Genomic DNA, 17,694 nt, shown 5'->3' with positions numbered 1-17,694 from the left:
CCCCTCTGTCAAGCTCCTGAAGTTTGCAGACGACACCACTGTCATCGGCCTCATCCGAGATAATGATGCGTCTGCATACAGAAGGGAGGTTGAACAGCTGGCTGTCTGGTGCAGTCAAAACAACCTTGAGCTGAACACGCTCAAAACGGTGGAGATGATTGTGGACTTTAGAAGGAACACCCCAACACTGACCCCCCTCACCATTCTAAACAGGACTGTGGCAGCAGTGGAGTCATTCAGGTTCCTGGGCACTACCATCTCACAGGACCTGAAGTGGGAGACACACATTGACTCCATTGTGAAAAAGGCCCATCAGAGGTTGTACTTCCTTCGCCAGCTGAGGAAGTTCAACCTGCCACAGGCGCTGCTGATACAGTTCTACTCAGTAGTCATTGAGTCTGTCCTCTGCACTTCAATAACTGTCTGGTTTGGTTCAGCTATGAAATCAGACATCAGAAGACTGCAAAGGACAGTTCGGACTGCTGAGAGGATTATTGGTTGCCCCCTACTACCCCTTCAAGAACTATACACTTCCAGAGTGAGGAAAAAGGCTGGAAAAATCACTCTGGACCCCACTCACCCTGCCCATTAACTTTTTGAACTGTTGCCTTCTGGCCAATGCTTCAGAGCACTGAGCACCAGAACCGTCAGGCACAGGAACAGTTTTTTCCCTCAGGCTATCCATCTCATGAACAGTTATATTGCCCCATTGAGCAATAACTATGTGCAATACACAGTTTAGTCTTTTTTATATTTATCCAACACATCCAACCTCTTCTGCCATTTCATTCCTCTGAAAAAAAAACATCTGCACTGTACATAACAGATTTGTATTTGCACTGTACATAACAGATAACAGATTTGTATTAGATTGCAATATGTGTGTGTCTGTGTGTGTATGTACAAATGTGTATAATTATTTTTATTTTTTATTATTATCTATGTCTTGCTGCTGTTTTTGTATTGTTTTTGTATTGTTGTACACTGGAAGCTCCTGTCACCAAGACAAATTCCTTGTATGTGTAAGCATACTTGGCAATAAAGCTGATTCTGATTCTGATTCTGATTCACTCCCATTCAAACACATCCGAATGCAGCAGAGTGGAAACGCAAGCTCATCCAGAGAAATTTTCATATGACGCTGCATACCAAAGTTCAAGCTTGGTGAACTCTGAACCATGAATTTGTACAACGAGAGGATGCGTGACTAACAGAAGATCAAAACGTCACACACTGACCTCTTGGATCAGTACAAAGAATACATATTTTAAAGCTGCGTTTTTTTGTTTGTTTGTTTGTTTGTTTGTTTAATTGTTGCAGAAAAGTGAGTAGAAAATATATTTTAATACTTTTAATATGATATTATTTATGTTATTTGTGATGTATCATTTACTTACACCAGAAGCCCTCCTGCATGACATCATATCCTGGTTTGTTGTGTTGTCCGAAAAGCATTTGCGTGCTAAAAGCCTATTGGGGCCACCCTTTACTTACCAAAGAAATGCACAATTACTCACAAAATATGGATATGTGTGTTCAGATGATAAATTATTTTATTATGTAAGAAGAAATCATAGCACAGAGCTCAAGACAATGGTGTAGTATATGCTAGTGGCTGCAGACTCATCTGTCTTGTAGTGCCCAGTACGTTCCATATTTTGGCTGAAATAAAAGCATCGGGATGCCTGTTATCCCATATCTAAGCAGCAAAACAGCTGAGGGTGACCCCTTCCACGGTTGACGGGCGAAATGATCAGGGGTGCAACTCCCCACCCGGCAAATACTCCATGTTTCCCATTACACGGATGCGTATTGAAGGCGGCTAGACAACAGAAAGAACACCTGGGTCGACCATCCATTTCACTGGATTAGGGATGCAAATTCTTTTAACTGAGTAACTGCGAGGATTAACAGGTTATTAACTGGTTAACCGATATGAGCCATGAATCAAACAAGTGGCCAAACAGGCATGACAAAAACTGGTGATCTATAGATGATCTACTGTATACTGGCTGAAACAAAACAGGATCATATGACAGATGTGCATATTTAGCAATAATTATTACATCAATATTTAAATAAACAATGTACAGTTGTGCTCAAAAGTTTGCATACCCTGGCAGAAATTGTGAATTTTGGCACTGATTTTGAAAATAGGACTGATCATGCAAAAAAACTGTCTTTTATTTAAGGATAGTGATCATATGAAGCCATTTATTATCACATAGTTGTTTGGCTCCTTTTTAAATCATAATGGTAACAGAAATCACCCAAATGGCCCTGATCAAAAGTTTACATACCCTTGAATGTTTGGCCTTGTTACAGACACACAAGGTGACACACACACAGGTTTAAATGACAATTAAAGGTTAATTTCCCACACCTGTGGCTTTTTAAATTGCAATTAGTGTCTGTGTATAAATAGTCAATGAGTTTGTTAGCTCTCACGTGGATGCACTGAGCAAGCTAGATACTGAGCCATGGGGAGCAGAAAAGAACTGTCAAAAGACCTGCGTAACAAGGTAATGGAACTTTAAAAAGATGGAAAAGGATATAAAAAGATATCCAAAGCCTTGAAAATGCCAGTCAGTACTGTTCATTCACTTATTAAGAAGTGAAGAATTCGGGGATCTCTTGATACCAAGCCAAGGTCAGGTAGACCAAGAAAGATTTCAGCCACAACTGCCAGAAGAATTGTTCGGGATATAAAGAAAAACCCATAGGTAACCTCAGGAGAAATACAGGCTGCTCTGGAAAAAGATGGTGTGGTTGTTTCAAGGAGCACAGTACAACGATGCTTGAACAAAAATGAGCTGCATGGTCGAGTTGCCAGAAAGAAGCCTTTACTGTGCCAATGCCACAAAAAGGCCTGGTTACAATATGCCCGACAACACCTTGACACTCCTCACAGCTTCTTGCACACTGTAATTTGGAGTGATGAGACCAAAATAGAGCTTTATGGTCACAACCATAAGCGCTATGTTTGGAGAGGGGTCAACAAGTATTGTTGACGCTGTTTTGGCGGCACGAGGGGGACCTACACATTATTCAGCAGGTGGTTTTAATGTTGTGGCTGATCGGTGTATATATATATATATATATATATATATATATATATATATATATATATATATATATATATATATATATATAAAACTAAGCCACTAACACAACCTCAAAACCCTGAAGTTGCTTTCTATCTGCCTTCATAATGCCACCGTGAACAGACTGCAAGTATTCTTCCTCTGCCTCACTATAATCTGCATTGTGTCACTACTCTCACTACTAGCTTAGTGCTATCAAACTGACAGTGTGCCTCACTATGGCTGTATTGCCTCATTGCCTCTTTACTGCATCACTCCCAAGTGAGATTTCAAATGTTATTCCAAACTATCCTGAAGTGTCTCTCTTATCATAGAGACTGGCAGACTGGCAGTAGATGCATCAGTTGGTGTCTGTGTGAACTCTCTTCCATCTGAAACACCAGTTTGTTCTCACCCTTCTGACAGTACAAGTCATCACCATAGCAACCTCTTACTCCATCACTCTCCATGGGTCTTTTTGGAAACACATGATTATGGTGACACACACACACACACACACACAGATAAATTACCTCACCACAATCTACCCTATTGAATAGATACCTCAAATTGTGCGGCTTGCTGAGGTGTGCTTTTACTTTTTTAGGCAATTGGACTTTTTGCCTGGCAGATGAGAAAATGGGTGAGAAAATGTCATAGACTAAAGTGCTTTTGCACCAATGGGCCAAAAATTTCAGGTGAGTAAATGTTCCAGTAACATTTCTACTTGAGCGTGGTTTGGTATGGTTCGATTACAAATCTGCTGGAATTAGCTAACCATGCTCAGGTAAGAGAACTGTGCTGGTGGAACGCCTATAATAATGTAGCGACTTGCAGTTGGCCATTTTCTTAGTCATTCTGTTCTAACTCTGATTTCACAGCAGCACAGTGGAAAAAGAAACTGTAACCATGCTAAAGAGCCCAGGTCAGCACGGAACTGCATGGTTCAGCAACAAAAAGCATTCAGCCCTATGGTGGAAAAGCACCTTTAGATTGAAGGTTGTGCCCGAGTCATATCTAGGGACAGTTTTATTGGGCTTGCTTGATCTTGGCAAGTAATTAGCAACATAGTAATCACCTACAGTAGAACACCCTATCAACCACTTTGAAATTCCCTAATAACCATAACTGGAACACTCTAGCAATGTTAGATGCTAAAAAACACTCAGAACATCTTAGAAATTGCATAAAAACACCCTAGCAACTCACACACCCTAGCATTGTAGGGAGAGTTTCACACAAGCAAACACCACAGATTTTATACTCACTCATTTTTTTTTCTTCAGAAAATGTAATAACCTAGTTTTAACTGTATGACTGGACGCAACTGTTTATTACTGTATTAAGGAGCGAATGGTATGTAACCACAGTTTTGCACTTGTCATCAAATATTTGCTGAATGACCTAGAAATGGGTTGGTCTGGACATTAGTAGTGGTTTAAGAAGTGTGTTAACATGAGTAAAATGTGCCTTTGGCTGGACTAACACATCTGGCTGCACCTTCCATCCCTTATCCCTCCCTTTCCTCACATGTTTGATGTCTGCCAGTGCCAGATTAGCACAAAGCTACAGTGTTTGGGGCTCTGTACTGCTGTTCCAGTACTACTCTGAACAGCTGGACAGCTCCAGGTGAAATAGACCACCAGTCAGTAGGCAGGGACAAAAGATACATTTGAAAACACACGCACACCCTGAGGCTCTACAGCAACTCTATGGGTTTGTTCCAAAACCTAGTGAGCTGCCTTGCTGCCTCCTGACTACATAGGCAGCTGCCTTCTATGGCAGCATCCAACAACATGGAATCTTACTTTTGAGTGCTCATCATGGGCAGCAACTATGTACACCACACACATATGCTCCTCATTTTAAAGAGTGGATTTAAACAATCTAAATATATATATAAAAAATAAAAAAAAACTAGTTGTAGCAGATCTCTTAGTTCAGGCAATGGAGGAGTCAGGAGACAATGAAGCAGGTTCAAGGTAAGTCCTTTTATTCTCTTTCTTACAATCGACTAACTGTCGATAACAAAGAAAAACAAATAAATGAAAGCACTCTAACTAACAACCTCTCTCTGTTCGGGGCTGTCGTTCGTTCTGGTCACTCTCTCTCTCTCTCTCTGATGCTCTGGCGTGCCTTCTTAAGTCTCCCTCCACCATCACTATAATGAGAGACAGGTGTTAGAGGTAATTATGAACCAGGTGACGAGCCTTACCGTTCTCTCTCTCCCGCAGACCAACACATGACCACGCCCCCATGCCACACTAGTTTATTACATTTTCTGAAGAAAATGTCAAAAGTGCTTCCCTGTATTTATGAAGCACCTCTAATGAGATAATGAAATAAAGAGAGAGAGAGAGAGAGAGAGAGAGAGAGAGATTAACCTTGTTATGTTTAAAAATAATAGCATCTGTCATGTTCGGGTCACAAATGACCCGTACAGAGTAGCTTTGCAGTAGATTTACAGTACACTTATCAAATCATTTAGAAAATGAAAATTGGCATAGGGTTACCTACATGTTTTCACACTGAGCACTGGCTTACATAGTATCAATTTAAATGTAAAGAGCACCACTGATATGTAATTTGTCATACTACTCAGACTCTTCACTCAAGAGAACATAGCTGCATTGAAAATCAGTATTATTTACCCCTGGGCCAGATTTGACCAGAACATAAAAGGTGTAGACAAAAAGTTTGACATTACATAACTATAAGTATTAAGAAAACATAAAAGCGTATTTCTTTTTAACATTCATTTAATCAGTGTTGAGGAGCACCCACAGGCATTTTGACCAAACTTAAAGGAATAGTTCAACCAAAAATTTAAATTCTCTCATCATTTACTATCCAACATGCCATCCCAGATGAGTATGACTTTCTTTCATCTGCTGAACTCAATTTAAGATTTTTAGAAGAATTTCTCAGCTCTTTTGGTACATATTATGCAAGTGAATGGGTGCCAAAAGTTTGAAGCTCCAAAAATCACATGCTTTAAAACAGCATAAAAGTAATCCACAAGACTCCGTGGTTAAATCAATGTCTTCAGAAGCGATATGATAGGTGTGCGTGAGAAACAGATAAATATTTAAGTCCTTTTATTTTGACCATAAATCATCCTCCCTGCTCAGTCAATCTCCACTTTAACTTTCACTTTCACGTTCTTCTTCTTGTGTTTTTGGTGATTCACATTCTTCATGCATATTGCCCCCTACTGGGCAGTCAGAAGAACTTTTAGTAAAAAAGGACATAAATATTGATCTGTTTCTCTCACACACACACCAATCATATCACTTCTGAAGGTATGGATTAAAACACTGGCACCTATACACTTGCATTGCATGGACCTACAGAGCTGAAATATTCTTCTAAAAACCATAATTTGTATTCTGTAGAAGAAAGAAAGTCATACATATCTGGGATGGTATGAGGGTGAGTAAATGATGAGAGAATTATCATTTTTGGGTGAACTATCCCTTTAAGATTAAGACATTATAAATTAAATCCACAAAGTTGGAAACTATAGAAATTATTAAAGAAGAGAGGGTAAGAGAGAAAGACTGCTATTCCCAAACTGTGTGCTGTGTTCTGGCTGTGGTTAGATGTTTATTTTATTACCAAACTTCATTGTTTACTGAAAAAATGTCCCTTGATGCAAACTTGCTATGCCAAACCAACGTTCAATCATCTATTCATTTGTTTTACCCTTTTGCATTTGTGGAGAAGGGTATATCCAACCCCTCTTATAAAACCTCATGCTCAAACAACAGAAGAAAAATTTGAGTTTGTGAAACATCACCTTTACAATGTGTGGTCTACCTCCAAACTGTAAACTAATTTCTTTGCATGGTTCTGTAGGTATTTAGTTCATTCCATCCAGTGGCTTCAGAATGCAAGAATCACAATCAAAAAACACAATTTCAAGATCAGGATGGAATTTAACTGAAGTTTTACAATGCTGTGCCAATGGATTATAGTGCTATTGGAGTTCAGCCATTTTTAACAAGTTCATCTTGCACTATTTTATATCCATAAAGCACTCAGCAGAGGACTGACAAGCTAAAAATACCCCCCTTTATTACTTTATTTTGCACTGTTTCTAACCTTTCACTTTTCTTCAATTTACACAAGTCTTCAATTGACTAACAGTAAAATCACTTTATTAAAATATAGCAAATATAACAAATTTATATAGATTCATAATGAGAAAGCCAAATTGATTTTTCATGAGCTCTAGCTTAATGCAAAGTGTTTGATTTATTACTGCTTTAGGGATGGATAAGAATGCTATGATTAGATCCTCATAAGTAGATCTTCCCATATCTCTTCTCTGGGCATAGAAAAGCTGTTTCGCTCAATAATTTATGTTCACCCTTCCCCATAGTGAGCCATTTTACATCCAGTATAGATAGGAAATAGTCGGTGAACAAGTGGGCAATTTTGGATACAGCCAAAAATCAACACATTAGCTTGATAAGCATTTTCAAACCTCTATAATGATTGCAGAAACACATTTCATGACCACACCTTAAACACGCCAGTTAGAACTGATGAGGAAGAAGATACATTTAAGATAATCAAGTCCACTGAAAGAATTATCCATCCACCATTTTTGTTGACTTTTAGTCTAAATCTGCTCTTAGGGAGAGAAAGAGGTATATTACAGATATTACCAATCAGACCAAGCTTTTCAAGTAGGACAAAAGCAGGCATAGATACAGAGAGAAAGAGAAATCTCTATCGCTCTGTTTATGTAGGCCCATATCTAGAGATCCCTCTTAAAGTAGAAAACCAGAGATGCAGAACACAGCACATGCTGCATGACCTAATTTCTGATGCCTTAGTATTGTCTTAAGCTTTTTAAGTGGGTGAAGGGTTCAGTCTTTCAAAAAGCATGTGATGTTCTATATGTTAAAAATAATTCACACATTTATTTGAACTTGTTTCTAGGTCAAGTTTATAAAGTTACAGAAAAAAAAAAAAACACATTAAGTGATTATTCTTTGTTTTTGCTTATGGGGAAAAAAATCCTATGCTATTTTCATTGTAAATATGTACAACCTGCTCATTAGTTATTTACTTATTTATTAGCAAATGTAAATATATGCATGCAGCTTTCCTTGTCCATTATTGCAATAGAAACCCCAAAAGAGATCTGATAAAGCAAAGGACAACTAAACCAACATCCTGTGCAGAGCTTCTAGCATGATTTGAAAGCTACACCACTCTCTTTGGGTTCATCAGACAATAGTGTGATAAAGTGTTGGTGTGTGTCTGACAGCAGACTAGTCACACAGGAAACCAGTGGGCAGACAGGCTTGAACATTGCTCCAGCTTTGGTTAACACTTCCTGTCTCTGGATGAAGCACTTCCTGTTTTAGTTCCAGCTGTTGAAAGCACCTCTCAATGTAAGCTATAGCCAAGTTAACAGTTAGTTACAACTGCATGTCGTCCTTCTCAACTTATTTCCCTGGTGTAAGTGTAATATCTCAGCTATGTAGGTCCAATAAAATAAGATAAAAAAAATCAGCTAAAACCAGCCTAAGCTGGTTCACTGGTCACAGCTGGTTTTCCAGCCTGGTCAGTTGAGTGGTTTTAGTTGGTTTTTGGGTACTTTTAAGCTGGCCAGGCTGGGTTACCAGCTTAAACTAGCTAGGGCCATCTTAAACCAACTAAGACTAAACAGTCATCTTAGGCTGGTTATAGTGTTTTTTTTTTTTTTTCAGCAGGGTTATCATGAGGTTTGTTAAAAAAAAAAAAGTGCAAGACAGAGACAGATATAAAAAGTACAGTTTAAAAGGATAGTTCACCCTAATATGAAAATTCTCTCATCATTTACTCACCCTCATGCCATCCCAGGTGTGTATGACCTTCTTTATTCAGCAGAACATAAACGAAGGTTTTTAGAAGAATATCTCAGCTCTCTAGGTCCTAACAATGCAAGTGGATGGTGATCAGCACTTTAAAGCTCCAAAAAGCACAGACAGTCAAAGAAAAAGTAATCCATTTGACTCCAGTGGTTAATTTAATGTCTTTTAAGGCGATATGATTGCTTTGGGTGAGACACAGACAAATATTTAAGTTCTTTTCACTATAGTTGTTTATTTCCGGTCACTCTCCAATGTGCGTTCATGAGGGGAATCAGTTCACGGCATGCCCTTTGCAAAAATTGGGAGTTCATGCAAACTTGTGGCAAATTGTTCATTGTTGCTTAAGGTTTGCTGCAGGTTCACCACTGCCGGTGTAGAGCTGCTAACTTCTGGCAAACAACTGCAGTAAATCACAAGCTCATTTGCATGTGAAAATAACAAGTGGAAAATCTGCTGCAAATTTGTAGCAAGTTTGTGGCTAGTTTTCCAGAACTCTTAATTTATTGTAAGGGGCTGCCTCTCAGATTATGTAAGTGATACAACTGGAAGTGCAAGCTTCATTGGTTTTGCTTTCATTTGATCATGCCAGTGTGCTTACGTCACGCAAGGGGCAACATGAACTGATTCCCCTCATGGATGCGCATTGAGCGACCTAAAGTAAACAATTATAGACAAAAGGACTTAAATATTGATCTGTTTCTCACCCAAAGCAAATGTTTTTATTTTTTATGACAGAGTTAGTGGAGAGGAGACAGGAAATGACAGGTGAGAATGGAATCAGGAAAGGACCTCACAAGCCAGGATTCAAACTCAGGTCACCCACAATGCATCAGCATCACATGTCTTGAGCACAGCCCGCTAGGCTACGTACACTATATTGCCAAAAGTATTTGCTCATCTGCCTTTAGACGCATATGAACTTAAGTGACATCCCATTCTTAATCCATAGGGTTTAATATGACGTCGGCCCACCCTTTGCAGCTATAACAGCTTCAACTCTTCTGGGAAGGCTTTCCACAAGGTTTAGGAGTGTGTTTATGGGAATTTTTGAACATTCTTCCAGAAGCGCATTTGTGAGGTCAGACACTGATGTTGGACGAGAAGGCCTGGCTCGCAGTCTTCGCTCTAATTCATCCCAAAGGTGCTCTATCGGGTTGAGGTCAGGACTCTGTGCAGGCCAGTCAAGTTCTTCCACACCAAACTCGCTCATCCATGTCTTTATGGACCTTGCTTTGTGCACTGGTGCGCAGTCATGTTGGAAAAGGAAGGGGCCATCCCCAAACTGTTCCCACAAAGTTGGGAGCATGGAATCATCCAAAATCTCTTGGTATGCTGAAGCATTCAGAGTTCCTTTCACTGGAACTAAGGGGCCAAGCCCAGCTCCTGAAAAACAACCCCACACCATAACCCCCCCTCCACCAAACTTCACAGTTGGCACAATGCAGTCAGACAAGTACCGTTCTCCTGGCAACTGCCAAACCCAGACTCGTCCATCAGATTGCCAGATGGAGAAGCATGATTCGTCACTCCAGAGAACGCTTCTCCACTGCTCTAGAGTCCAGTGGCGGCGTGCTTTACACCACTGTATCCGACGCTTTGCATTGCACTTGTTGATGTATGGCTTGGATGCAGCTGCTCGGCCATGGAAACTCATTCCATGAAGCTCTCTACGCACTGTTCTTGAGCTAATCTGAAGGCCACATGAACTTTGGAGGTCTGTAGCGATTGACTCTGCAGAAAGTTGGCGACCTCTGTGCACTATGCGCCTCAGCATCCGCTGACCCCGCTCTGTCGTTTTACGTGGCCTACCACATCGTGGCTGAGTTGCTGTCATTCCCAATCGCTTCCACTTTTTTACAATACCACTGACAGTTGACTGTGGAATATTTAGTAGCGAGGAAATTTCACAACTGGACTTGTTGCACAGGTGGCATCCTATCACAGTACCACGCTGGAATTCACTGAGCTCCTGAGAGTGGCCCATTATTTCACAAATGTTTGTAGAAGCAGTCTGCATGCCTAGATGCTTCATTTTATACACCTGTGGCCATGGAAGTGATTGGAACACCTGAATTCAATTATTTGGATGGGTGAGCGAATACTTTTGGCAATATAGTGTATGATAGTCGAATGGATTACTTTTAATACGATTGTCTGTGCTTTTTTGAGCTTTAAAGTGTTGATCACCATCCACTTGCATTGTATGGGCCTATAGAGCTGAGATATTCTTCCAAAAATCGCCATTTGTGTTCTGCTAAAGAAAGAAAGTCATACACATCTGGGATGGCATGAGGGTGAGTAAATGATGAGATAATTTTCATTTTTGGGTGAACTATCCCTCTTACAGACTCTCAATCAATATAGAAACAGGTATTTTTGACACCTATACTGCATTCTTCATAACACCGTTGTTGAAATGGTTCTCTGGCGACACCTGTTGGTCAACAGGCGTGCGTGGATCCGAAAACTGACATGGTGCCTTGCTGCCTAATCAGTTTTTGACTGAACCAACAGCATCTTTGTATGAATGGACCTATTAAGGATACTGGTCTCAGAAAAGTTTAAAAGGCAACTTATTTTCATCCTAGCAAGCAAGCAGGGGGAGTGTCGTATATTTAAACAAGTCATATTTTCTACACATGTACCTGTCTCTGCAAACACGCTGTTGTCCCCCTCGCCTACCTTCTTTACCTCATCACTGAACGGGACTTTTCTGTTCCTGCTTACGACAACAAGCAACAAGTTCGGTGGAAGGAGAGGTGTTGGATCCTGCAACTTGCACTGCATTCGAGGTACGAGTTTGAAAATTTTTAAACCGTTGTTGTGGCGGCACGCGCACTGGTTGCGGGAAACACCTTGCGCTTTCGACTTGAGTCGAGTCATATGGGAAGTGAGAATTTAAAAGCAGTTACTGGAAATAAACGTAGTTGAAACACGGCTTGCGGGTGAGTTTGGGATTTTAACACTTGGGGTAAGCTTGTAGGTGTTTGTCAAAGTGCCACAGGTGTGAAATGTAATGAATGTGTGCCATATTATTTTTTATTTTTTTTGTTTGTTTTTTTTTGTTTTGTTGTTTTTTTAGGTTGGAATGGAAACATAGTGATGATGGAAGTTCATTTATTTAAGGTTAATTTTTGTTTTCATTTTGAAATGCAGACAGGATTAATTTGGAGGACCAATAAATGAAAACTCGACCAGATATGCTTCATCATATGCTTGATATGCCTGCACAATACACTTTGAAGGCGTGTGTGTTTTCAAAGCAGCTTTAGATAACCTGTTCAATTTGTGCTTGTTTTTCTTGATTAGTTCCAAACCATTTGCAAAGCAGCTAAGCTCCAACAGCTCCATAAAATCTGATATACCCTGTTTCTTTTTTATCTATCCACAGATTGTTTTGAATAATGAAATAATGCTTTATTTGTTTTTCATTAGTGTGGCTTTTATTGCCCATCATCTTGTCATTCATCACAAAAAATCTTTACCCTAGTGCCCTTACAAAAAAGTACTGAGGCAGGACCATGGAACTGTGGTTTGTTGGTGTGAAGCTCTGGATGGCGGATTATTTCGCGGTTGTAGTCTTACCACCATTTCCTGAAGACCTGTCACCATCTCCTCTGCTGCTTGAAAAGGCTTTTTTGGCTCTTTGTCAATTTTAATATGCAGATTTCAAGCATATTCAAAACTATGAATAATTAAATGACAAACCATTTTTGAACTTAGATTTACACACATTAGAACTCAAGTTTGAGTTGCTGCTGTATCTTTTGAGATTTAGGATTTTTATCTTTTAGGATTTAAGATGCTCTCCCAGGTCTCATTTAATGTTGACTGCACACAAGCAGCCATTGATAGAGTAAATTCCTGGTGCCCAAACAAGCTGATGATCATGATGTAGAATTGTGTAGGCACCAGGCATGGATGCTTCATTGCCCCTTAAACTGAACACACAGGACCGGCAAGTTGTTTGCCACATTCTGCCAGCCGACTTCCCACTCCACCACATGACTGGTACAGTCAGGTACCTGCTTGCTCTGGCACCTCAGTCTCCAAACACGTTGTCCTGTATGGGTGCGGGGAGGAGGGGTGGGTTGCTAGTGATTTGAGGCCCTGTTTGTCATAGTCTGCTGCTCAATTATAATGCAAGCTTAAGAGCTAACTGTAAATAACATCTTATTGCATGGTCATTTTAATCATTGATCAAAAAGATTCAATTTGAAAGGACAAAGGAAGTATGGTTTTGATAAGAGAGCTGCCTAAATTGATGCCATAATTGCATTCATTGATTTTTGACTTTGTACTCTGAGGTTGCCAGAGAAAATTGTGTTTTTCTTTTCTTGAGAATTGTGGGGCATTTGATTTGCTCAATCTCTTTTTTTGCATATTAAATGACAATGACCATTGAAAGCAGTAATGTGGGTTACTTCTGCATATGATGAGTGTAGAATGAGAAAGTGCTTTGAAATGTTGCTGGTCGGAGTGGAAAGTAGCACACAATGGTTTTGAGAGGACTGTGGTTTCCTGTGTATGGACAGCCATTCCATGTAATAACTTACTACTCAGTCAACCTTGTGTGTTTTTCTGACAGGATGGGCCAGAGTTTGTTGGTGTGTGAAGAGAACACTTGCTTTATTTGTTAAAACTGAAGTGTGTAACTTTTCATTTTTAAAAATGCTTTCTCCTAACCCAGTATTGAGAAATGGTTCACCCAAAAATGACTACATTTACTCATGCCTTCCCAGATGTGTATGACTTTCTTCTGTTGAACAAAGATTTTTAGAAAAATATCTCCACTCTGTTGGTCCATTCAATGTAAGTGAATGGTGGCCGGAACTTTGAAGCTTCAAAAAGCATATAAAGGCAGCATAAAAGTAATCCATAAGACTCCAGTGGTTAAATCCATGTCTTCAGAATCAATATGATAGGTGTGGGTGAGAAACAGATGCAAATTTTAGTCCTTAGTATTCAAGTCATTTGAAGGTTAATTGCGGTATTTGTTTTAGCAGCCCGTCCAGCCCAACACAACAATGTTGACTCAACCAATGGCGTTAGTTGGGGGTGGGACTATCTGTTTGTTCGAGCCCCAGCAGACAAGGGATGTATTCGGAAAGCTCTTTGAAAACAAGTTTATTTGTGCAGTTCTGTTTGGTGGCGCTAGTGGTGCAGAAATTACACACTTAAAGCTGAATTGTGTAACTTCTGCACCACTAAATGGAATGGAGAAAATCACTGTTTTTAAACAGATTCAAAATACCCCCGATCAGATAGGTAGTCCTGGCCCAAACTTGTACAACTGGTTGAGCCAATGTTGCATTGTTCAAACAGAAGAATGTTATGATAGCGTCACAGAGCCAAAGTGTTACACATTTAGGTGAAATTAACCTACAAATGACTTGCTTAAAGTCGACTCCGCATATTAAGCTTTGTTAGGAGAAAGCATTTTACCATCGAAAATTAACATACATCAGCTTTTAAATGGTGTTGTTGCAGGTTTCATGTAATTATATCTTAGGTCATGTGATCTGTTGGATTCTTTCCTGAACAGGGAGTGACCAAAAAGCACTTTGGAAGCAAAACCTTTCGGGTGGCCTTAGAGGATGGGGTCCTTCTGTGCAAGTAAGTACTTTTGATATGATACTTTTTTTTTTTTACTATTTGACAATGGGACCTCCTCAAAATGAGCTTTTACAAGGACTTTTTTTTGTCATTAACATTTTTTTTATTTATTTTTTATTTTTTTTATATTCCATCTATTTTTAGTCTGATCAGCACGCTTAAACCAGGAATCATCAAGTGCGTGAACAAGCACTCCACTCCCATCGCAGGCTTGGTGAGCATATTTTTATGAACCTAAAATAATAATTGTTTTGTACAGCTTTCCCATCTTCCATTGGTAAGGCTGGGTTTGGCTCGGGACCCATTTATGATGGTAGCCCGTGAAAGGAATAGTGGCACGCTCCTTCCCTCCGTAGTGCTAGGGTTATCTCATTGGGCAAGAGAGAACAACCCTCAAGCCCCCCCACCCCCGCTAGGGTTACAGCAAAAGTTTTTTTCCATCACTCTGTAAAGACCTGGAGTATAATAGATCCTCATTATCCCATTTCCCTTATAAGAAATAAGGAAAAGGACGACTTGTTTGCCATGAGTTGCGACCCGTGTCGGTGGAGGAAGAGATCCTGGTCCCTGAGAAATGTGGTTTGCTGCGGCTTCCACTATTTCAACACGGTACTTTGGCTCCTACTTCACCTTGGCGGGAGGTTGGAATGGCTCGATCCAATCAATCGGCTGGTCAAGACATGCCCTGGGAATACTCTGTGATAGCTGAACATCAAATATCTCTCAGATTCCCAATAGGCATTGACCTTAAGCCAATAAAGTAAATTGAGCAACTTGTTGCTCATTTTGCTTGAGTATATCATCCCTGTATCTCTGATGCATAATCTGCTGGAGATCCACGGCACTGTGCATCCCTTACTTTTGAGCTCCAAGGTGGGTGGGGAGCTGAGATGACGAAACTTAAAACCCAAAACATGGCTACAAACACTCCTCAAAAAAACGTTTCTTGGACCTGGATACCGACAATACCTCAGAAAATAGACGTGCTCTTGTGCCGAGTAATGATGACTGGCCAAAATTCATCATCATTGAAGCTGCTGCTCCAGATTTTCCAATCATCAAGCTTTCCCCTTTCGCTATGCAAAAAGGTATTGCAGGAATAGCGGGAACCGTAAAGGAAGTGAAAAAACTGTGCTCTGGACAGATTCTTGTGGAATGCAGTAAAAAGGCCAATGCTGAAAATCTACTACATGCCAGCATGTTAGCTGGAGTTCAAATAAAGACATCTCCTCATCCAACTTTGAACTACAGTAAAGGAGTAATCCAATCTAGAGATTTGGATGATGTGGATGAAGAAGAAATAATGCATGAGCTCAAGACCCAAGGAGTAATGAACGTCAAAAGAATAATAGTCAAGAGAGAAGAGCGAACGATTAAAACTGGTACGTACATCCTCACCTTTAATAAACCGCTAACCCCAGATAAACTTCGAATTGGATACTTAAGTGTTCCAGTGGACTTATTTGTACCCAACCCTCTGCGGTGTTTCAACTGTCAAAAGTACGGCCATGGATCTAATGGCTGCAACATCAAACATACCTGTTGTAACTGTGGGGAGGTAGGCCACGATAAAGGGAGCTGTGAAAAAACATCAAAATGTTGTATTTGCTCAGGTGACCATTCAGCTGCATCAAAACAGTGTCCCATGTGGATCAAAGAAAAGGAAATACAGAAGATCAGTACTAAGAGAATTAGTTACCTCGAAGCAAAGAAAATGGTGGACGTCGTCCCTGTTTTTACGCTGAATAAAACCTTCGCCTCTGTTGCAAAAAAAAGCTGTGAGAACAATAGACTGCCAGACGGATATCACCTGGATGCATAAAGACAAACCCCAAACCGTTAACCATAGTAATATTCCCCCAAAGATGAAGAACACAGGAACCCAGAGTGAAACTCTTCTAAATGACATTCACTCCAGTCAGAGCTCAATAACAGGAAACCAAAAGGCAAATAAAAACAACGGTAAGTTCTTCACAATCAAAAGTATCCCAAGACGAAACCTCAAAGACAAAACAAACAAAAGATGTGGAAATGAAAGAGAATGAATACCATAGTTGAAGTCCATCCCCTAAAGGCAGAACCAAGAAAACTGTCCCTATTCTCCCTAATAGGTAATGGAAAATCCTATCATCCAATGGAACTGTCGTGTTATCGGGGCATATTTTATGGAGCTGCAGCATCTAACTGCAATTATTAACCCTCTAGCCATATGTCTTCAAGAAACACAATTACCACCAGACGGTACTCTCTCTTTTAAGTTTTAACACTTTCGGTCCCATTGACAAGCGGGCTTTCGGTGGTACAACCATTTTAATAAGAAAAGATGTGATCCATAGTCATATAAATATTAGTAGCAACCTGCAGGCAACAGCAGTACATCTGACTTTGCAGAAGACCATTACAGTCGTCTCTATCTACATTCCTCCAAATTTAAACTTGACACACATGGACCTAGATCACCTTATCGCTCAGCTCCCATCTCCTTTTATTCTCATGGGAGATTTTAATAGTCATAACACTTTGTGGGGCAGTAACCACTGTAAGATTGAAGATTTTGTAGATAACCACATCTTATGTCTTTTAAATAATGGATTGAATACCTATTTACATCCAGGACATGGAACATACTCTGCAATCGACCTAACAATTTGTCAGCCTGATTTATTTTTAGACCTATCATGGAAAGTTTGGCATGACCTCTGTGGAAGTGACCATTTCCCAATCAGTGTAACCATCAAATGCAGAGTGGAAGAAACAAATTTACAAAGATGGCAAATTAAAAAAACAAATTGGTATCAATTTCAAACCCTCTGTCATGAGAAACTGACATGGTTTCCAGAAGACAGCCCAGATGCTATGCAGATTTTCAATGAAACGCTCATATCTATAGCTAATGATACAGTCCCAAGAACATCTTCAAATATAAAACATAGATGACTTCCATGGTTTGATGATACATGTAAGGAAGCTATAAAAGAGGAAAAAAACTGAAAGACTGTTCTTCAGACATCCATCAACTGGAAATCTTATCAAACTCAAGATGAGTAGAGCACGAGCAAGAAGAATTATAAATGAAGTAAAAAAGGAAAGCTGGAGAAGATTCGTCTCCAGCATGACAACAATTA

At 39.9% G+C, this 17,694-nt stretch overlaps 1 protein-coding gene across 1 annotated transcript in view; it reads left to right on the top strand.

Annotated features, from left to right (window-relative positions):
• Positions 1-3,862: 3,862 nt before the first annotated feature.
• Positions 3,863-17,694, top strand: part of LOC127444756 (LIM domain only protein 7-like) — a 36,683-nt gene continuing 22,851 nt past the window's right edge. The window contains exons 1-5 of the mRNA XM_051704315.1: positions 3,863-3,870; positions 3,965-4,008; positions 11,690-11,745; positions 14,499-14,569; positions 14,714-14,783. Of these exons, the coding sequence (XP_051560275.1) occupies positions 3,863-3,870; positions 3,965-4,008; positions 11,690-11,745; positions 14,499-14,569; positions 14,714-14,783 (249 nt within the window). The remainder of the gene's footprint in view (positions 3,871-3,964; positions 4,009-11,689; positions 11,746-14,498; positions 14,570-14,713; positions 14,784-17,694) is intronic.

The sequence above is a fragment of the Myxocyprinus asiaticus genome, chromosome 8 (genome assembly GCF_019703515.2).
Source record: "Myxocyprinus asiaticus isolate MX2 ecotype Aquarium Trade chromosome 8, UBuf_Myxa_2, whole genome shotgun sequence".
NCBI classification, from domain to species: Eukaryota; Metazoa; Chordata; class Actinopteri; order Cypriniformes; family Catostomidae; genus Myxocyprinus; species Myxocyprinus asiaticus.
Note: the sequence above shows the minus strand (reverse complement) of the source record. Positions and strands in the feature narration are given on the sequence as shown.